Source organism: Citrus clementina, unplaced genomic scaffold, assembly GCF_000493195.1.
Source record: "Citrus clementina cultivar Clemenules unplaced genomic scaffold, Citrus_clementina_v1.0 scaffold_9, whole genome shotgun sequence".
In the NCBI taxonomy this organism is placed as follows: domain Eukaryota; kingdom Viridiplantae; phylum Streptophyta; class Magnoliopsida; order Sapindales; family Rutaceae; genus Citrus; species Citrus x clementina.
Window position 1 is genome coordinate 4,922,540 of NW_006261964.1, and position 22,662 is coordinate 4,945,201.

General features: G+C 34.0%; 2 protein-coding genes and 2 pseudogenes across 4 annotated transcripts; 1 reads left to right on the forward strand and 3 right to left on the reverse strand.

The window, feature by feature from the left end:
• Positions 1 to 923: 923 nt before the first annotated feature.
• On the reverse strand, positions 924 to 2,597 carry LOC18032140 (serine/threonine-protein kinase BLUS1). The gene has a single exon (XM_024189357.1). It carries the CDS (start codon positions 2,496 to 2,498, stop codon positions 924 to 926), a length of 1,575 nt encoding a protein of 524 aa, XP_024045125.1. The 5' UTR covers positions 2,499 to 2,597.
• A 634-nt stretch (positions 2,598 to 3,231) lies between these two features.
• Positions 3,232 to 6,117, reverse strand: LOC112096793 (annotated as a pseudogene).
• Positions 6,118 to 13,518: 7,401 nt separating this feature from the next.
• LOC18032025 (UPF0481 protein At3g47200) lies at positions 13,519 to 18,013 on the forward strand. Of its 3 annotated transcripts, none has more exons than XR_002904589.1 (3): positions 13,519 to 13,779; positions 14,213 to 15,785; positions 17,873 to 18,013. XR_002904589.1 is itself a non-coding variant. In XM_024180314.1 (3 exons), exons 2-3 carry the CDS (start codon positions 14,221 to 14,223, stop codon positions 15,665 to 15,667), a joined length of 1,314 nt encoding a protein of 437 aa, XP_024036082.1. In that variant the 5' UTR covers positions 13,570 to 13,779; positions 14,213 to 14,220; the 3' UTR covers positions 15,668 to 16,135. The 3 variants fall into 3 exon arrangements, 2 of the variants coding, with proteins under 2 accessions (XP_024036074.1, XP_024036082.1); XM_024180314.1 differs by lacking the exon at positions 17,873 to 18,013 and having other exon boundaries at positions 13,570 to 13,779; positions 14,213 to 15,486; positions 15,620 to 16,135; XM_024180306.1 differs by lacking the exon at positions 17,873 to 18,013 and having other exon boundaries at positions 14,213 to 16,135.
• Positions 18,014 to 18,286: 273 nt separating this feature from the next.
• LOC18032912 lies at positions 18,287 to 21,960 on the reverse strand (annotated as a pseudogene).
• Positions 21,961 to 22,662: the final 702 nt, after the last annotated feature.

Genomic DNA, 22,662 nt, shown 5'->3' on the forward strand with positions numbered 1-22,662 from the left:
AAAAGCACTTGGGAACTAGCAAAAGGGGTTTAGTTTAATTTTATTGGTTGTGAGATTATGTAGGATTGCGAAAGTGACAGACGTTTGTGTTCGTACGTCGCAGTAATAATCGTAGCTGTAGCTCTGTGACTCTGAATTGTGTATTACGGCAAAGGTTGTGATTGGTGGTGCAGCTTCATTGACTTGACTGGGCTAGCTAACCACTGGTTTTTATTTTGTCAACCGTTTCGTTTGTTTTGGAGAATCTGGGTTGAACAATTGAGTTCAGAACTCTATTGAGCCAGTTCTTTTTATCTTTTAATAATAGGGGTGTCATATCGAGGCAGAAGGGGGTGTTTGCATAATACCCTTTGTCCAAAAATGAACTTACAAGGCCCTAATAAAAGAGCTTGGCCCAATATGTTGTATAACTGACATTTTCAGTTTTCATTTTTTGTCCCATCACTATGTACAAGGATCTTAATCTAGCGTTTGTGTGGTTGCATCTACTATTTTTATAAATTATATGACATGGCTGTCTTCTAATTTTGCAGCTTTCAATCTTTAGATCTAGAAGATTTTAGTTAGAAGAACCAAATCTAAAGACGCAGCGTGTTACAAAAGAGCATATACCTTCTTTATTGGAAGAAGTATCTTTCGTTCAGGCATTTTTAGTGCACTGGTTTTTTCTTTAGTGTAAGAATGCAATAGTTTAACCAATTCTTTACTTGTAATAAATGTCTATCAAGATCATTTTTACCAGTCTTTTAGTTTAAAAAAAGAAAAAGGGTCTCTAATGGCAAAATCAGTCGCACAAATGAACATGCACAAACTTGTTATCCTAATTCCTCTCATATGGAAACAGAAAACAAACTTTGATACCTGAGTCTCAGTGTCTCACTACATTAAACATAAATTCACAAGCATGTGGAAAATTTAAATGATCAATCTGTGCCTCCACTATTGTCTGCACCAGAAATCTGATGCTTAAGAAACTCCAACTCCATTTCCAGTTCAAAGTTCTTTCTCCTCTCAGTCTCTAACTCCATTTTCAACCTCTCAACAATCTGCATCAGCTGATCCTCCCTGCTAATTTCCCCTCCCAACAGTGCAATCATATTAGAAACCTGCTGCCTCTCCTCATCCAAGCTCCTCCTCAGCGCCATCAAACCTCCCAACACAGTTTCATTATCAAACGCTCCAACAACTTCACTGCTCTGATCACTCTCAGCGGCTTGATGATGAACAGCCAATTGGGTTCCCAAATTTGACTCCTCAGAGTTGGTATCCGACTCACTCTGTTTCTTAATACGATCCGGCGGAATGATTGTTTCCCCACCAAATCGAACCTGTTTCACGACGGAGTCGGAGTCTGCTCTCGACTCCGTCGTGAAAAATGGAAAAACAGGGTCGAGTTCGAACCCTTCTTCGTTAAAATTCCACCCACTGATCCTCCTCTGTTTCACGGGCGGTGATGAGCCAACCTCAAATTCCTCATCTTCATGATGTTCAGCGCCAACGTGATTCCTGCTCTCCTTGAACCTTTCTTCAACACTACGCAACCCATGCAACACGTTCTTGACAAAAAACTCAACGCCCTTATTGCAGTTCTTGAAAAAAGAATGCTTCATAAGCTTCTCAGCAGAGGGTCTCTTTGAAGGGTCTTGATCAAGACAAGAAGCAACCATATCTTTAAAAGCCCTGGAGAACTTCTTGTTCTTGTCTTTGATCTTGAGCGTTTTCTCATAATCGGAGAACCGAAACCGCTGCGTCATCTTCATCAACAGAGATTTTTCAGGCGGGAGATGAGACAGAGGAGGCCTGCCGTGAGCCAACTCAAGTGCTGTGATCCCAAACGACCAAATGTCAGCCTTGAAACTGTACCCTGTGTGCGAGCGTATCACTTCAGGAGCCATCCAGTATGGCGTCCCCGCCATGTCAGTGATCATGGCCGACCCGTGGTGGTGGTGGTGACTGGGCTCGTAAATCGAAGCCGATACGCCGAAGTCAGCAAGCTTGACAGAGCCGTCTGAGTCACTGAGAATGTTACCAGCTTTAACATCTCTATGCAAATGGCCTTGGTTGTGAAGATACGACAAGGCGCTTAGGGTTTCTTTGAGGACAATGGCAATGCATGGCTCGGGTAACCCGTCGGGAAAACACGACGAGATTATGGACTGTAAAGAGCCACATGACATGAAGGGCATGACGACCCACAAGCGGGAATCGACAGAGAAAGAGCAGTGAGCGTTGAGGATGTTTGGGTGTGAGAGAAGCGACATGGTCTTGGTTTCACGTCGGATGCTATCAAGATCGGTTCGTGATTGATCAAGATCAATGGCTTTGATTGCAACGACGGTTGAGTCCATGGGGATGCATATGGCTTTGTAAACTATTGCACTAACGCCAACCCCAATCTCGTCGAGAATCTTGTAGGAGCTTGGGTCTAGTGGGTATTGGATCTTTTGGGCAATAGTACCAGTACTGCTGCATTGATCTTCTTGTTCGTGATGAGCCATTGATGATGGGCTTTGTGAGAGAAACAGAATCGATGTTTCTTGAATTGGAGCTTAAGTAGTTTCTTGAGGTAGAGAACAATCTTGAAACAGAAAGCAGGGTTTTAGCCCTTTGGGCGGTTTCCTTGTGAAGTTTGAAAAGGAAATATTGATATTAAAGAAGCTTTGCTGTATCGGTGGTGGTGATTTTATGGTTTAGAATGAGACGATGCATGTGAACTTTGAGTGACTTTTTTATGTGTTGATAGAAAGATAAGGCGGTTCATCTTTCGGGCATTGCGTTGTTTACGAAAGGCCATTGTGAGTGGCGTATTCAATTGAATAGCAAAGGGCACTCGGTGTTAATAAAAAGTGAAATTGTTTCCAAATGAATTGGTGAAATGGTTTAATTAGAAACGAAAAATGATTGAATTGTTAATATAAATCGTTTGTACTTTAGCATAAGGAACAAGAATTAACTTGAATTAACAAAATTAAGTGGTGATATGCAAGGTATCGACATTTCTGGTGCCCCCAGTCAATGAGCTTAAATGGTCATGAACAAGGACAAGGACCTTCAATAAAGCAATAAGTGCCAGAATTTTGCAATTTTGTTCTAATTAGGTCATCCTGTGAAACAGGGCAGTTGCCTTTATCGGCATCATTTGAAAGCAATAAAGAAGTTAATGGGGGCATTAACTATTTCAAAAATGAAGCACATAATTGTAACCTTTCACTTTCAGTGTGAACTTCTAGTACAATTCAAATTAACCTGAGAACCACGGAACCCAAAAGCAATAAAATGATGGAGAGAACAAAAGACAGTAACGCAACAGAAGCTGGGACTTGTCCTTTATCCTTCCTCCATGCCATCCCTTTAATTATTGGATAACTCTCTAGTAAGATGTAAAATGAGAGGATAACTTGCCCAAGCAACTCGTTTGCGCCCCCCGAAATCACCATTCTAGCAATTCCTCCAGTAAAAGCAATCATATTCAACATGACTAAGGTAACTAAAGGAGCAAGAAACTTGGTTGAGGTATGGAAGTTGAATTTACCCAGTTGATGTAATTTGGCTTGCTCATCATCGGAAACTTTATTTGTGGGTGAGAAACATGGTTGTTTCATACCAAAACATTTCAAGATGGCATCTATAGTTCCATAGGTGTAGCAAGTGATTGATTTTATCATCCAAATCCTCTGTTTGCTACACCACGTCAGGACTGAACCACCGGTGTTGAGAACCTCCAACAAATGTTTCAGTAGTGAACATAAGAAAATACATGAAAAGTTCATAAACCATGGACTTGAAACCTGAGTAGAAGAGAAATAAATAGTTACAATGTTTTAGACCTATCAATATGACAAAGCATCTTTAGATTGCCTCCTAATCTCTATTTAGAAATGGTTAACTTCGGGTACAAGGAAATTCCATTTATGAGACACAGGTGAGGCACAATAGCTAAACACCATGACGGCAAGGAATAGAATGGCTGCAAAGCATAATAGCTATAGCACATTGTTTGAAGCAAAGGCATTCTTGATAGCCCATAAAGAGGAGGGGAGCACTTTGAGAAAGTGACTTCAAGCAAACCGCAGTTCCATCTTGTGCCTTGAACCAATGTGTCATTCAAACTTGATGCAGCACTTCCTAAGAATGCTGACCGTGATGGATTGCAAAACATGGATTTCCACCCTTTTCAGTGCAAAATGAATCCGCTAAAATAATCTTCTATCAGAGATTTGTACAAGTATTCTATCGGGTTTGAAACCAAAAGCAAAGATTCAATGATATAATTAGTAGCTACTTAATTATATTAACGGCATCCCAATGTTTTCACAGAGGTTACTTGCCTGTTTTCGCCACAAAGTGTTCTTCTCATAGTTGTAAGAAGCTAAAAATTTTGCTTCCTGTTGCAGTGTGCTAGACAAGATACCATTGTCAATGGTTTTATGTTGGTTGCTACGTTGAAGAGAGATGATCAACTCATTTGAAGGACCAAAGGATTCATTCAGATGATGTAGCTCTGAATCAAACACAAACAATTTAACAATTTATAGCTGACTGATTTTTTCATTAAGTCATTTGCAAATATATGCAATGATGTATAGCAAAGATTAATAGAATTGTTGACTTGATGAACCTAACAGCTGTCTTTTCTCACTAGCATTCCATTTGAGAACAATGCTTAGCTAAGATTCATATTTTCATTAAAATAGTATCCAGATATAAATAAATCATGCAGTAGCACGTTGTAACCTTGTTCTGTTTCCTTTTCAATTTGCCACCAAATCCTCTGAAACTGAAAAAAAAAAAATGTAGAAAGTCTGCATAAACTGCCATACTACTTTCGTTGAAAATGCAGAATTGCAGCAAAAAGGAAAATGGACAAACCTTTCTGTGAAAACTTGCCATATAATGCTTCTCTCTTCATGTAAAAGCAGTTCCCGACAATATTGGTCCCTGAATTCCATCCATACCTGGCCATCTTGCCTGAAATGTGATTCAAGAATTAACAATAATTATCACCTTTCGAAATTAAAGACCAAAAAAATGCTACAAGCCAGAGCACACAGCAGAATTACTTGCAGTCTAATTAAGATTAGTACTTCATGGGAAATATTGTGCTAATTTAAGGAATTGATTCACGAAAAAGTCGTACAAAGATCAAGATTTCACCAATGTACCTGGATTAGTGTTTACCAAACACATTGACCAACCTCAAGCCCAAACGGACCCTAATATTTGTTCAACTCATGATTAGTTCTCAGCTAATTAATATTTGTTCAACTTATGAATTTTTTCTCAGCTAATTAAGATTTGTTCAATGTAAAGGACGAGTTAGCTGCTGGACTTCTGCTATATATATGCTAAAAACAAGACACCTAAAGACTTAACAGAGAGGCATATTATCAGACTAAAGGTGGGGTGGAACTTTTCTCTATTCCGTGACACTCCTTTTCTACCAAACAACAAATATGCAAGTTCCTAGAATAAAAGAATGAATGTCTTGATAGTGTAAATTTCGTTCCTTGGAATATTAGACATCTCAGACATTATAAACAACTTCCAAACAACGAAAAATGGAAGTTGATTCTTAAGGAAAATCATATCTCTTCCCACATGAGGTAACATCCATCCTTGTTTAAAAATGGGGCCATCATCTCCTCTCAAATGTGGCAATCCAAACTTACGAATAACCTCAACAATGAAACAACTATCGAAAAACATCATTTGAACAAACTCGTTCTTGCCAAAACTTATGGATCCTCCGTAACAATTTCGAGCTCTTTCTTCCAGTGCCCACATTGCCCTCACATACTCTGCATAACGTATACCCGTTCGCTCTATGAGAGTTTGAAGATAGCTGATTTTGTGCTCTTCAAAGGCCGATAAGTGATGTTTACTGTGATGGTAAGGACCGATTGCTAGTAATTCTGGTTCGTAAGCCTTTTCATCTAACTTGCGCAGTACATCTGGGACTCCGAAAATGCTGAATTGAGAAGGTGCAGGGGTTGGGCGATGAAGCTTTTCTCCAACAAGATCAAGTACGAAAATGCTGAATTGAGAAGGTGCAGGGGTTGGGCGATGAAGCTTTTCTCCAACAAGATCAAGTACCATGTTAGGTGGTTCACTTGCCATGACTTGATCTGCATTTAAATATACACAGAGGCACAAATGTTGAAATCTGAATTTTACTAAATTGTGGACAACCAAATTAAAAGTGCCACACAAGTACTTGGAATTTTGCGTTTAAATGTCAGTAATTAAGACTGCAGTTTAATAAATCCCGGGACAAGCAAAGTGATTGATAATAGTTTCAACATTTAAAGAGAATAAGCACTGAGCCAGATCAGGGATCCTGTGTCTCACACGGCTAAAGAAAAGAAGCAAAATTCAAGGGTACAATACCATGCAAGGGAAATCATTTAATAAGTCGATTAATGCTTCAAAGTTATAAGATACAAATTATATTATACAATTTTTAATCAGAGCCAACTTGTTTGAATGCTACCGTTCCAATTGCTATACGATATTCCCTTCTTCCCTTCGTTTTTGTTCTGATAAGTAAAATGTTTGGTTCGCAGGTGCGTAGGGGCTCCAATATTCGTATGAACATTGATGAATCCAACGAGTGACCACAGGGGGCGAGAGTCCCTCGAACTAAACTTTCCTCCTAAATTCAATTATTTATTTAACGTAGGTTGTTAATTTTAATGTTAACTGTATTTATTTAAGTCCCTTGTAATTTTATTTTATAAAAAGCCCACACTAAACTCTATCCTATGCGTGTGTGTTTATATGTATATATATAATTAAAAGAGTTGGCGGCTTAAGTATATTTAATCAAATTAATTATTTTGTTCTTCAGAATCCTTATTCTAATTTAAAAAACAATTTAACTCAATAACTTCGTTTCCTACATCTAGAATCTCTAAAGCCTACAACAAACCATGATGTTTCACATTTGCAAATCTTCAAGGCTGAAGACAACAAAACACAAATCCTCTTCCAATTAAGTTTTAATAGGCATTCATAATTCTTAATCTTTTATTCATAATTATCATAATCTGTTAAATATTTCACTTAGGCCCTATTTTTTATGTTAAGTTGGGGGGGGCCCAAAAAAAAATATTTCACTTTTTTTTTTAATTATAAATATCTCTAAAAGGGTAAAATTTTTGTTCGATCTAAAGTTTGAAAGCGGATTATCAAAATCCCAAGACGGATTATTGATGATGACATTAATTTATTATTAAAAATTGATCTCTCCATAGGCTAATGCAATTCCAAACATATGCTGGAAAATGGAAAAAATGTTTTATTGGCAGCTAGCATAATAATTATGGAGCACGTACAAAAATGTAATGATGTCATGTAATGATGACTTTTAAAATGTAATAAACATAATGGTAACTACCATCAATCCCACCAGATAATTACTACTCTCTTTCATTTATTTTCCTTTTAATTTTCTATTGTAATTGTTAGGATAATTTGCGTATTTATATCATTATAAAATAGAAGATAGCTGATGAATAAAAATTATTTTCTTGCCTTTGGCTTTTTAATATGTTTAATCTAAAATCTAAATCATATACTGGGACGTGAAGCTCTTTATCACCATTCACCAAGTTTATTATTGAAATTAACAAGTTTATTATTGAAAAATGGGATTTAATTCGTTTAATATAGGAATTAACAAGTAAATTTCACTATCAGTTCATATATACTTTGCTTTTACACAGTGATCTTATTCTAGTGTGCCGTAGTGGACTAGTGGTGATGCTTCCTCTCTGAATTGGATTTTGGATAAACATATAAATTGCTCTTGCTCAAGTGAACAGTGATATGAGTCCCCCAGTCCCTTATTTTAAATAAAATAAAATTCTCTTTCAGTAAACAATAGAAAATACAAACTCCAATATATATGGGACAAAACAAATTACATTAAAATTTCTAGTTTTTTTTTCTTTTCTTTTTTTAATTTGGTAAGCTGAGGGTGAGTGAAACGTCAAAAAAATAAATAACAATACAACAATACAGTACTACAATTGTTAGGATCACACTAATTTATTACAATTAAACTTATATTTCAATAATTTTCGTTTAGCAAAAAGAAAAAAAGGGGAAAAAAATGAAACCAAGGGTGAGCATTAATGTAATTGATACCCATTTCTTGTTAATATACGACTTTTAATTCTCTTATAATAATTTAAATACTGTCTAGTTATGAAACCATTACCCATATTCCTCCCAAGTATTAAATAAAAAAGAAAGACGAAAAACTATGCAAGATCATTCTTCTAAAATTTTTAAACAAAAAACAGAGGATTTAATTTCGAACCATCATTTTTCTAAAATTTTCATGTTCTTTCATATGTATTGCATACACTTTCTATTCCTTGTGTTCATCATTTATCAAAGATAAGAGACAAATAAAAATTCCAAGAATCAAAGAAGAGTTAATTTTGTCAAGGATAAGTGTTCGTTTAATCCTAATAATTTTTATTAAGTATCCGTTTAGTTCCTACAATTGCTTCACTATTACTTTTTTTTCCTTTTTCAAAAGACCCTTGCAACAAATCTTAGGGATATAAATTTTTTTGTTATTAATATTAAATTAACATTTTATTTTTTCATTATGTCCCTAATATTATTATAAGAGTATTATTATAAAAGTAAAGAAACAAAGCAAGGATGTAACATAATTACTAAGAGGAAAGTCTTGGAACATTTTAAAAGATATAAGGACTAAACGAGGATTTATTCTTTTGTCAAAATTTCATAGCCCTTAACCTTAAAATCAAGCCAAGAAAAATTTGCAGAAAAATATAATAAATAAATTAGGTTAAATTCGATGAACACAATTTATTTTTAACTTAGAAAACAAGTTGTTAGTACACTACTGTTGGGAATAATACAATTTCTTAATCTTTAGGATTACTGAATTATCCGATTCACAAATACACGTTTATCAGCATTATTTGATTATGAGAAATATCAGAGGAAATTGCATGAAGTTTTACACATCCTTTATTTTATTTTAAGCTTGATTTCTGAGAGGTTTCATGAATGGAACATGATCCTCTCCTGATCTGAGCTATACTGATCTTTTAAAAATCTTATGTCATGTGTCTTTTAGTGGTAATATATGGGTAAGATTTAACTTCAGTGGTTTGCTAAGAACATGATCAGATCAAGAGAGAATCTTGATCCTTCATTAATAGGGTTTTGCTTCTCTGTTAGGTTTTTGTGTCTTTTTGTAGCAAATATTAGGGGTGGACAAAAAAACCGTAATGTTAAAAAAACCGAACCGAACCGACGGTTTTTTTTAATTCGGTTCGGTTTTTATTTTTTTTAAAAACCAAATATACCGTTTGTAAAAAAAACCAAAATGTCGGTTCGGTATTCAGTTCACTTAGCTGAACCGAAAAACCGAATTATTTTTTGATTTTATTCAAATCAAACATGATTTTATTTAAATCAAACATGTGTTATTTCTCTTTATAACATTATGATTATGTTTATATAGATGGAGTATTGGAGTTTAGTTATGTATTTTGAAATTTTAATATTTCATATTTTGGGAGTATCTTATTAATAGTTAGTAAGATATTAGTGATAAAATGTGTTTTGAATACTTTGTATTTATTGTTAATATTTGTAATAAAATTAGGATAAATTAATTGTTGAAAAAAATTATTACATTCATGAGGCCCAATGGGCTAAAAATTTAAAAATTCAAAATAGACCCAATAGGCCCAGAATCGAAAAAACCGAACCGATCCGAAAAGAACCGATCCGAAAAGAACCGTTTGAGTTCGGTTCTTATTGAGTTCGGTTCTTATTCGATTCTTTTTATAAAATAACCGATTTAAATCGGTTCTACTTAATTTCAAACTGAACCGAACCTAACCGAACCGTGCCCACCCCTAACAAATATGGCTAACCTTATTTACCCGAAGCTAGCTAGCTTTCTGAGGAGCAAAGACTTAGTATGAAAAGAGCACATCATGAGTACTACTAGTAAGAAAGACCGTTCTCCTAAAGAGAAGCATGATGATGACGAAATCGAAAATGGATTTCCAAGAGAATGTGCCCCACCACCACCAGTACAAGCACTGGATCCAGACCCATGTATGCCGAAGTCGGCGCCGCCTCCAGTTCCGAAGCCGGTGCCGGAACCGGCGCCGGATCCGAACTTCGAAGTAAAGTCAGAGAGCTTAGAAAATCGGTATTCATCCTCCCTAGATTCTAGGAAAAAGGGATGTTGTTGTTTAATTTTATGAATCTTTGTATGAATGCCACTTTAACCTTTATGTTGATGCATACACTCATATCTTGAAGATATACATATACATATATATATATATATATATATATATATATATATATATATATATATATATGTATGTATGTATGTATGTATGTATGTATCATCATATTTATTCTGATATCTGATGAAGATGTGAATACTATATACTTCTTTCTGTTTTTTTTTTTTTTGATAGGATATGCTTCTTTCTGTTAAATAGTTTAATTTATTGCTAGTTCTATTGCGAACGTCAATTAGCTACAAAGACTTAAAAGTACTATAACTCAAAAGCAAACTAAATAATAAATTAAACTACTGAGGAAAGCCATCAAAACCATTACCGAAACGTCCTCCCAAGTAATTAGAAGAAAAAACCTATGCAAGATCATTTTTTATTTTTCTTTGAAGAACATTTAATGAAATTGGAAAGTAAGTTTTAAGTCCTCCAAAATGCAGCAAAACAATATTATTCAAAAGGACTCATAATGGCTAAGTCAGTCCAGTCGTATTGGTGGCCAAATCAAAAAGTTTGTTCGCCTTTATTATTGAGCTTTTTCACATCCATTGAAAAAGTTTTAGCCAAAAGAGTGGTAATAATAATTTTTATCTAAAAATTTGAAATCATTTTTTTAATTACTGTTTACAAAACAGATTATAATAAAAAAAATCTTTGTATTTTTTATTAAGATAAAATTCTCTCAAAAAATATTTAAAAAATATTTAAAAAATATTTAATACAACTATACTTACCAAAGACCTTAATTAAGGTATAAAACAATCTTATACCAATTGAATTGATTTGTACAAAGTGATGCCGATCAGGAAAAAGTGTCAATCTTAAAAGAAAAGCAGAAAAAAACATAAAAAGACGAATGCTATGGTCTCTCGTTTTGCATTTGACAGGTGAGAGATAAAAAGTGTTGTAGGCTCCATAAACATCATGGACTCGACTAGCTTACAGAATCTGTAAGCTACAGACTGCAGCATCAGCCGTTGGATGTGGAGTGAGAAATTAAACAATAGAAAATGGGATGGTGGGATGACGGGAGATGTTAGGTACAGAGTCTGTACCATAGGCGGCAAGTCCAAACATCATTTATGCTGCGTTTACTTTTTGAATTGGAGTGGGAATTCTGAGGAGTGAGAATTTTTGGATTAGGAGTGTGGAGTGGGAGTGAGAGTAAGGTGTTTACTTAGAATAAATAAAAGTATGAATTGTCAATCAGAATCCCAATTATTTATTTACTTTGTCTTGAATTGGGAGTAAATTATTTTAAATTATAATTTTATCCTTATGTACAGAATTATAATTTATAATTAAAAAATTAATAAAAAATATATTTGAAAAATAAAATAAATATTTTATTATATTTATAAATTAATAATAATTACTAATATTCTTAATTATGTAAATCATAATTTTTTATTAATTTTAATTTAAATTATGTGAATAAAAATTATTAATAATAGCAACACAAATGAAATATTATTATTGATAATATAGTATAAAATTAATATTTTTTTAGAATAAAATATTTATTATTATTAATTAAATAAATAAATAATATTTATTAAAATTAATGTTTAATATTATTAATTTAAATATAATATTTATTTATTTTTATTTTATTAAATTTAATAAAATAAATATGATATAATTATTACTTTTAATAAATATGATATTATTTATTTATTTTAATTTTAATTATAAAGATAAAATAGGAAGAGGGGGGAGTGGATTCCCACTCCCACCTCCCCCCATAGGAGTGGGAATCCCACTCCCCACTCTAAAATTAAGTGGGATCCACGAATTTCCACTCTCACTCCTTCATTTTTTAAGGTAAGTAAACACTGGAGTGGGAGAAATTCACACTCCACACTCCCACTCCAGTAAGTAAACACTACCTTATAGTTTTATACTTATCTATTGTTTATTTTGTCTATTATATTCATTGTCTTACTTGATTTAACTATCATCCCATATATTTATTATAATTACGGCCCTGCCACTTTTTATTTACCACAATGTCCTTTCAAAGTTTAAGCAAAATACTTTTGATCAAAACACGTCAACTGTTTCTCTAAAATTGTTCCAATTACTTCTCCTAAATTTCGAGAAATTACTTTCAACTACTTATCTCAAGTCCCAGAGGAGCCAGAAACTTAGAAATTTATTTGAACTATATTTGTAGTTATCTAAGTTCCATGAATTTTTTTTTTTTTTGAGCCACACATAGATTTAAATAAATAAACAAACAAATTGTTTCTTGATACCTTTTCAATTATTTAGAGAGTTAGCTAGAGTAAAATATTCCAAACATAACAAGATCAAAATGGGGCAAGGATAAATATAAACAATAACATTTTATATAATAAATTTAGCATTATATGCACCCATTTAATTTAATAATGATTGAAGCATAATTTCAAAGATTCTTTTTCAATGACAATGAAAAAGGACCAAATAATTTAACAAACTGTATAATATAATTATTAAACAAATACACAGTCTTTTACTACATAGAATGACTCAAATAATCTAAAAATTATTAACATTAAGTAGTCTTTACGTTTAAATTAAAAAATTCACTTGTGTATGTAATTCATGTGATATTGTGAAATGTATATTTAATAAAAAAAGTAAAAATTAAAAAAGATTTGTCAAGAAAATTTTAAGCTAGAGAACTTGTTCGATGATATTCTGAAACATAAATTTTACTTAAAAAAAAAAAAAAGAGCTCTGGTTTCAAGTGGCTTTTCAACAGATTGAGGAGAAACAATTTTTCTTTTCTTTTCTTTCTTTCTTTTTTTTTTTTTTTTGAAAAGAAGAGAAACAATTGAGGGAGAAAGAGTGTTCAAGAAAGTTTACAGTTGAAGGGGTAATGTTGTAAAATTGAATATGGTATAGATATAATTATTGTGAGGTTGTAGGATGATGTTAAGTCAAATAAAATAATGATGCAAAAGACAAAAATACAGTGTGCTTTTCGGTAAATATAAAAGATATGTTATGGGACACATGTCGAATCTAGAATCAGCGAGTGGGACAATCACTCAAAATAACGACTGACACTAGCACCCCTCAAAATAAAAAAAAAACAAGTGAATATTGGGATACATTCAATAAAAAATAAAAATAAAGAAATAAATTGCATATTGAGTGAATTTTAAGAACATTATAACGTCTATAACTTTCGGTTGGCCGGATGGTAAAATGAATTAGGCTTTCTTTTTTAGCTGAGCTTTGTTGAATGCTGAATTTATGGTCAGAATCATTTTAAAATATTTTAAATTTTCAAAATTGTCGGATTGGAGCCCACACCCGCGTGAAGTCTCCTTTGTATTATTAGTAAACATTCTGCTACTTTATTTCATCAAAAGAAAACAAAGGATCGAATTCCTTGCAACGGTAAGACTGGGATCTCGTCATTGCACCGGTAAGATTGCGATCTCGTTAAGCAATAGGAACGGTGGCCTTCAAACGAGTAAGTTAATTACAAAATTGTTTAGAATAATAATTTTGCTTAGTTTCTTTAGTCGTGTGACAGTGGAGATCCATGATCTGGCTTAGTGCTGTAGGAACTATCACTAAGGATATAAAGAATTGAAATCGAAACAAATATATAACTTTTTGAGTTGTTTTTGGTCATTCAATTAATGAGTTATTGTTGAATATTGATGATTTTGCTTCACTCCCTCCTGTTGTGCAAGCAGTGCTGCAACTATAATTCTTAGATGTCGAAACTATTATCTATCACTAGGTGTTAGCTAGATTTATTAAAATTCAAACATAATTCCTGACAATCATAGTAGCTTTTATGAAAAATTCAAGTACTTGTGTCTTCTGTGGTTGTCAATAATTATGGATATACAGATTTCAACATTTTTGAAATTTTGATGCTGCGAGTTAAAATGCAGATCAAGGCATGGCAAGTCCATCAGCTGACAGAGTACTTGATCTTGTTAAGGAAAAGCTTGATGGTCTAACTGCTACACCATCTGATCGGTTCAACATTTTTAAGGTGCCTGATGTACTGCGTAAGTTAAATGAAAAGGCTTATGAACCAAAAATGCTAGCAATTGGTCCTTATCATCACGGTAAAGAAGAATTATCGACCTTTGAGGTGCACAAAACACGCTATCTCAGAGAACTGCTAGACCGTACGAGCAAGCCTTTGCCAGACTATGTCATGGCCATGAGGGCAATGGAAGAAAGAGCTAAAAATTGTTATGGAGGGTCCCTAAGTTTAGAGACAGATAAGTTTGTGCTAATGATGCTTCTCGATGGTTGTTTTATCGTTGAGGTTATTCGTAAGTTTGCATTGACGCGTTTGAGAGGAAATGACCCAATTTTTGAACTGAGTTGGATGTTACCTTCCATAGCACGAGATATGATTTTGCTTGAGAATCAACTTCCATTTTTTGTTCTCTGGGAGTTGTTTACCATGACTAAGATGCCTAATGATCAAGATAGTGATAAATTTCTTCTCATGATCCTGCGTTTTTTCAATGGCATATTACCAGGAAAGGGTTGTCGAGAAGATACTGTTCGTCGAGATAATCTCTATCCCATAAATGAAATCAAACATCTAGTCCATTTGATACACGATAACTGGCTTCCATCATCTGCAGGCATTAATGCATTTCGGAATAATGGCAAAAATAATAGTGACTGGAGCTTCATTTGTTCTGCCACCGGCATTCAAGAGGCTGGAGGCCAGTTCGGGATGTTTGAGGTCCATAAGGATGATTCCTTGTTCGATATTAAGTTCGAAAATGGGGTAATGAAGATCCCATCCCTGGAAATTACTGATGCTACAGAAACTATTTTTCAGAATCTCATTACATTCGAGCAGTGTTCCCAAGATATAAATCCGAAGCATGTAATAGATTATGTTGAATTGTTGGGCTGCCTCATCAACTCTTCAAAGGATGCTGAATTACTTCGTCATCGTGGAATAATTGATAATTTTTTAGGAGAAGATGAAGTGATTGTAACCTTAATGCACAAGCTTGGTGATGGTGCTGTACTCGGTAAGCAGTTCTATTACTGGGAGGTATTTAACAAAGTGAACTTCCATCGCAGCAGGCGTCGTAATAAGTGGATGGCCAATTTGAGGCACAATTATTTCAACACTCCGTGGGCAATCATCTCCGTTCTTGCTGCTTTTGCCATACTTCTCCTAACGATGGTGCAAGCTCTGTTTGCAGTTCTTTCTTATTTTCAACAAGAGCAAAGCAATTGACTTTGTGGTTGCCATGCTTATTGTATCATACACAACATTAGTAACAGTTAAAAGTAAGGTGTTTGATATATGTCATTAGGTGTTCGACAGAATGCCCCAGTGGTTTTGGCGGGGAAACCGTAATTGAAGATTTGCTGCAAATGAGGTTGATATGAGAGCCTCTAGAAGGTTTGGGCCAAGAACAATCGAGAATAATGCGAGATAAGGATGTGAATCACCAAAAGAAATGAATACAAAAATATACTGTGAGTTTCTCATCCTTTATTGTATTCACTGAAGTAATCTATACCCCTTGATTTATGTTTAAAGTAAGTTCAACGAAGCATTAATTAATTAATTATAAATCAACCTTGAATTTGATGTCTCTTTGATTGGCCCTAGCTAGAAATTTTACATAGTCTCTTATTTAAATTTATACTTCAGAAAAGATGAGTCGTATGAAATTCAAGAGCCTAGATATGTGCTGTGTAATTTTAAGTCTTAAGGCTGATCTTCAACATCAAATTTTAATATATTTTCATTTATTTCTTGACTTTGTTATGCTCTTAACTCTCCATTTTATCACCACGTTCAACTCTAAAAAGGATTTGAGAAAGGGTACCCCTACTTAGAGACAATTTTTAATTTATCTACTAAAAGTGTGAAAACATCAATTTAATATTGTATTAGTGATTATTAAATTTATTACAATCAATAATGCAATAAATTATTAAGTGGTTAATTTTATAGAAAAATTATTAAATATGCAAGTAATGAAAATTTAATCTAGTAGAAGTAAAAGTACCAATTTAATTAGATCATAGATAATAAATAAAAAATAAATTTTAAGTAAATCATAAATAAAAAAATTAATTAATTATTTTATTGATTGATTGATATTCGGTATAAATAAAAAATAATGTTATGAATGAAACTTTTATAAATGGACAACTTTTTTTCCTTAATTTTATTCCAATAAATCCATGAGTATATTAAGATTACAAATCCCATGATTTTAAGACTAAATTTAAATTTAGTCCTCCTTAGTTCAATCCAACTCAGCTTGCCAAATATGAAATAAATATTTAATTTCAAAATTAGTTCAATCTCTTACTTAATCCTAGCATTCAAACATGGCCTAAGAAGATAAAAACAGTGCTATTGTTCATGCTATAAAGCTGTCCTTTCTATCTTTGCAATGTCTTCTTAATACTCAAATATCATTTTTCTTTATTCAAATGTCTAAGATAAAAATGGTGGTAAGAAATTGTGCCCTCAATTTGAGGGCACATGTATGTTCCACCGTTACAGTTCCAACTTTCATACTAGACTTAATTGTCTCTTATATAGGAATAAATATCATATATATTTAGTGTCTACCCAATTATTTTCATTATCATCCTTTTGCTACCCAATATGGTAGCAAGCATAACTTTGCGTTACTTTTTTATTATATTCAGATCCTTCCACTCTATTTTGAAGTAATTATCCACTGTATTCTTCACATCTTGTATTGAGAACCAAACCATTCAAAAGAGGCTAATCTTTTAGCAATTCCCTTATTTTCAATTATATTATCATATTTTGTTGTTTCTAAGAATCCCAAGTTTGGAAGGAGGGGACTTAAAACATCTAATACCTAAAATATGCTTAAACAACCTTAGGTTCTAAACATGAGTAACAAAAACGACTAACCTAATGGTGAGAACCTTACAATTGTAAAAATTTGTTAGACTTTTGATTTATTTTTATTATATTTAGGGATTAAATTTTGATCGAGCTTCTTAGATTAGAATAATGAAAAGGGAATTGAACAACGAGACTTCTTTTGATGATTTAACTTCAATAATGGCATAATTGATAGCAATCGTCACTCTTTTAGATCTTCCATATTAACAAATTGTATTGTCCTAACATAGATAGAGGTTTAACTTGACATCATTTTATTGACCGAGATGATATTTAGTTTAAGAGTATGAGTGATGAAATTTAATAAATTGCATAGATCGTGATGTTTCGATACGATAATATTAGCATCACTTAACACTTTCTTTTAATTGGTATGTTTAAACATAATTATTAAAATAAAATGAAGTATTTCAATAGCCGTTTTCTTCCAAAATTTCAAACTTCAAAATGATACAATCTCTCTTACAGAATCCTATAAAGAAATCTTCCGAAACAGCTTGATACGAAAAACCCACCTGATTTCGAAAGCAAGGAGAGATGTAATGTGATGGCATGTGATAATGATTTAGTAATGCAATTAAGACTTGACTATGTTTAAGTGGATAAGATGATGTGCTTGTTGCTTGCCTCTTTACCCCATTTTGTTTGATGCTCGTAACTGCAGGAGGCTAAAACTTCGGTCTCTTGCTGCAATACCTTGGAAGCAAGGAGAGATGTAATCTTTCGGGCATTGTGTTGTTTACGAAAGGGCATTGTGAGTGGCATATTCAATTGAATAAAAAAGGGCACTTGGTGTTAATATAAAGTGAAATTGTTTCCAAATGAAATGGTGAAATGGTTTAATTAGAGATGAAAAATGATTGAATGGTTAATATAAATCGTTTGTACTTCAGCATAAGGAACAAGAATTGATTTGAATTAACAAAATTAAGTGGTGATATGCAAGGTATCGAGATTTCTTGTGCCCCCAGTCAATGAGCTTAAGTGTGTCATGAACAAGCGCAAGGACCTTCAATAAAGCAATAGGTGCCAGTATTTTGCAATTTTGTTCTAATTAGGTCATCCTGTGAAACAGGGCTATTGCCTTTACCGGCATCATTTGAAAGCAATAAGAAGTTAATGGGGGCATTAACTATTTCAAAAATGAAGCACATAATTGTAACCTTTCACTCTTATTGTGAACTTGTAGTACAATTCAAATTAACCTGAGAGCCACGGAACCCAAAAGCAAGAAAATGGTGGAGAGAACAAAGACAGTAACGCAACAGAAGCTGGGACTTGCCCTTTATCCTTCCTCCATGCCATCCCTTCAATTATTGGGTAACTCTCCAGTAAGATGTAAAATGAGAGGATAACTTGTCCAAGCAACTCGTTTGCGCCCCCCGAAATCACCATTCTAGTAATTCCTCCAGTAAAAGCAATCATACTCAACATGACTAAGGAAACTAAAGGAGCAAGAAACTTGGTTGGGGTTTGGAAGTTGAATTTACCCAGTTGATGTAACTTGGCTTGTTCATCATCGGAAACTTTATTTGTGGGCGAGAAACATGGTTGTTTCATTCCAAAACATTTCAAGATGGCATCTATAGTTCCATAGGTGTAGCAAGTGAGTGATTTTATCATCCAAATCCTCTGTTCATTACACCACATCTGGACTGAACCACCGGTGACGAGAACGTCCACCAAATGTTTCAGTAGTGAACATAAGAAAATAGATGAAAAGATCACAAACCATGGACTTGAAACCTGAGTAGAAGAGAAATAAATAGTTACAATGTTTTAGACCTATCAATAAGACAAAGCATCTCCAAATTGCCTCCTAATCTCGATTTAGAAATGGTTACCTTTGGGTACAAGGAAATTCCATTTATGAGACACAGCTGAGGCACAGAAGCTAAACACCACAACGGCAAGGAATAGAATGGCTGCAAAGCATAGTAGCTATAGCACATTGTTTGAAGCAAAGGCATTCTTGATAGCCCATAAAGAGGAGGGGAGAACTTTGAGAAGGTGACTTCAAGCAAACCGCAGTTCCATCTTGTGCCTTGAACCAAAGTGTCATTCAAACTTGATGTAGCACTTCCTAAGAATGCTGACCGTGATGGATTGCAAAAGACGGATTTCCATCCTTTGCAGTGCAAAATGAATCCGGTAAAATAATCTTCTATCAGAGATTTGTACAAGTATCCTATCTGGTTTGAAACCAAAAGCAAAGATTCAATGACATAATCAGTATCTGCTTAATAATATTAACGGCATCCCAATGTTTTCCCAGAGGTTATTACTTGCCTGTTTTCCCCACAAAGTGTTCTTCTCATAGTTGTAAGAAGCTAAAAATTGTGCTTCTTGTTGCAGTGTGCTAGACAAGTTACCATTGTCAATGGTTTTACGTTGGTTGCTACGTTGAAGAGAGATGATCAACTCATTTGAAGGACCAAAGGATTCTTTCAGATGATGTAGCTCTGAATCAAACACAAACGATTTAACAATTTACAGCTGACTGATTTTGTCATTAAGTCATTTGCAAATATATGCAATGATGTATTGCAAAGATTAATAGAATTGTTGACTTGATGAACCTAACAGCTGTCTTTTCTCACTCGCATTCCATTTGAGAACAATGCTTAGCCAAGATTCATATTTTCATTAAAATAGTGTCCAGATATAAAAAAATCTTGCAGTAGCACATTGTAACCTTGTTCTGGTTCCTTTTTAATTAGCCACCAATTCCTCTAAAGCTAAAGGGGATAAAAAATGTACAGTCTGCATAAACTGCTATGCTACTTTCGCTGAGAATGCTGATTTGCAGCAAAAAGGAAAGTGGACATACCTTTCTGCGAAAAATTTCCAAATAATACTTCTCTCTTCATGTAAAAGCATGTTCCCGACAACATAGGTCCCTGAATTCCATCCACACCTGGCCATCTTACCTGAACGTGATTCAAGAGGTAGCAATAATTATCATCTTTCCAAATTGAAGACCAGAAAAATAACTACAGGTGAGAGCACACAGCAGAAGTACTTGTAATTGTAGTCTAATTTTAGAATAGGAACCATGATTTGGTGTGTGCATAACTTTATGGGCAATGTGGTGCCAATTTAAGGAATTGATTCATGTAAAAGTTATACAAAGATAAGATTTCACGAATGTACCTGGAATGTTGTTCTCAACTGGCTATCATAAATGTCATTGCTACTAATGTTGTGGAATTTCTGAGGGAACTGAACAAAGGCCAGTGAGGGAGACAGTTTCGGATCAAGGTGGAAGCACATAGCTTGCTTGGCAGATGTTGGGTCATTGCAGAACATGTCACAGTCCAATACCAATATGTAAGGGGAGTTACTGAGTATGCTCGAGACTCTAAGCTGCGTCAATGTCACAAATTCTTATATTTCATAAACATTAGCCCGCACAAACTCAGAAAACAAAGAGATGAAGCTAGAGGAATAGAGAAATACAAGACAATTCAGAGCTCCAGCTTTGAAATGGTGTGGATGAGGTGGTCTTTTCTCGCGAGAAACATACACAAGAAGAGGCATCTCAACTTGGTTAGCCCTCACTTCATCATCAGATTTATCAATTATCACCTGGAAAAATGAAAAGAAAAGGATCCCAAATTATTTCATAGCTATGGAACTGAATCAATTATGAGTCAATGCAAGTAGCATCTAATGCTCTACTCCGCATGATTAAATTGACAAAATGGTCTACAAGGTCTTGATTCTTGGACACATAAGTAATAATAATTTATATTTGCAGCAACAAACAGGATGCTCCAGCACATACCTCAACAATTGAAGGATTGATTTTATCCGTCGCGCTGCTTTTGTCTTCCTCTGCTATCCGAATGTGTTCTTTAAACAACTCATACTTCCTCTGCATTAGCATAACAAAAATGTGAAACTTGACACACATAATCCATGCGGATTTGGATACAGTGCTGATCTTTTGAGAGATTGTTTTAAGTTTTAGCTGTGGCCTGCTATAAGCGAATTACAAAATCTATAAAAGATCAGCACAGCTCAGATGAGCACTAGATCCGCAATGCACAAACATGTAGCTATTAATGATGAGCTCAAACCTTGATATTCACTCTTTCTTTTTCGTACTCCACACTCCGAGTAAAACAATGATCGTCATTTAAATTTGAAAAATAAACCTTAGGACATCTAGTCTTAATACCAAACCTCCTACAGAAAGGAAGCCAAGAGCTCGCAAAAGCACAAGCTTGTCTCAAAGCAAGCAGAGTTAAAGCGGAGCCAGCATCATCAGAAAGATACACATGAAGCTTTTTTGAAGGATAATCAAGTGCCATAGCCGACAAAACTGTATTCATCACCTCAACAGGTGGCTCCTTCTTGGGATCCGCCGTGCATATAAACACGTCGATAGCGGGTAAATTTTGTTCATTTTCTGGCAATCTTTCTGGGAAAACCGTGCGGGAAACCGGGTTCCACATATAAGCTTGAGTTAGAAGCCAAAGAAGAGACAAAAGCAGCTCCGAGGCAAAGACTAGAAGCTGAGCGGGCAGTGAAGCTAAGGGTGTTGATGCCAAAGAAGAAACCCTGTAGTAAATGAGTGATGTTAAAGCTGTGACATGGATTAAAGAATACAAACGGTTGAGTATTGATGAAAGCCTGTTGTAGGGTTTGCAAAGATGAAGAGGCAGAGGTTCCATTAATAGAGTTCAAAGCTTACTGTTTTAATTATATAACGACAGTTCAAGTATATTGAAGCTTTTGCATATTTATATTATTACATGCAAAACAATGTAATGTTGGCTGGCTCATAAACAAAGATGGAGCAACTTGAATTGAACCGAAATGCCTAATTCATCTGAACACGTGTGATTCGGTAATCAATCAGTAATAAGGTGTGTCTTGTTTTTGCCCAATTACTTTTGTCCCGTTATGTTTTGGTATTTTTTGGGAGTACAAATAATACAACATAAATATTTGAGCAGCACAAATTTCCCTCTCGTGACCCGACACTATCATTAGAACACACATGCAGGTTTAGCCAAAACCATGATAAAGGTTGTTGGATTCTCAAACTTCGGTAATAGTTTTTCATAAGGTTAGAAGGAAAAATGAAAAATGCTAATGTTTTAATATTGAATCACGTCAGCTTTTATGCAGATATTTATTCAAGAGTAATGATATTTAAACAGTAAGAAGATATTGAGGCTACATTTAGTGCGCAGGATTGGATAGAATTAATTATTAAAATTAAACTCAATATTAGACTAAATTAAGTTGAATTATATTATATTGTCTTATGTCTGGTATAGTACTGATTGAATGTTGTTAAATTATATTTAAATAATAATAAATAGCATTTAAGTTGATATTTAAATATAAATATCAATTATTCATGAAATTTTATAATAATAAATAAACTAAGTTTAAAAAGTAATTAATAAGAAAATTAAATGTATTGTAAATAAGTTAATG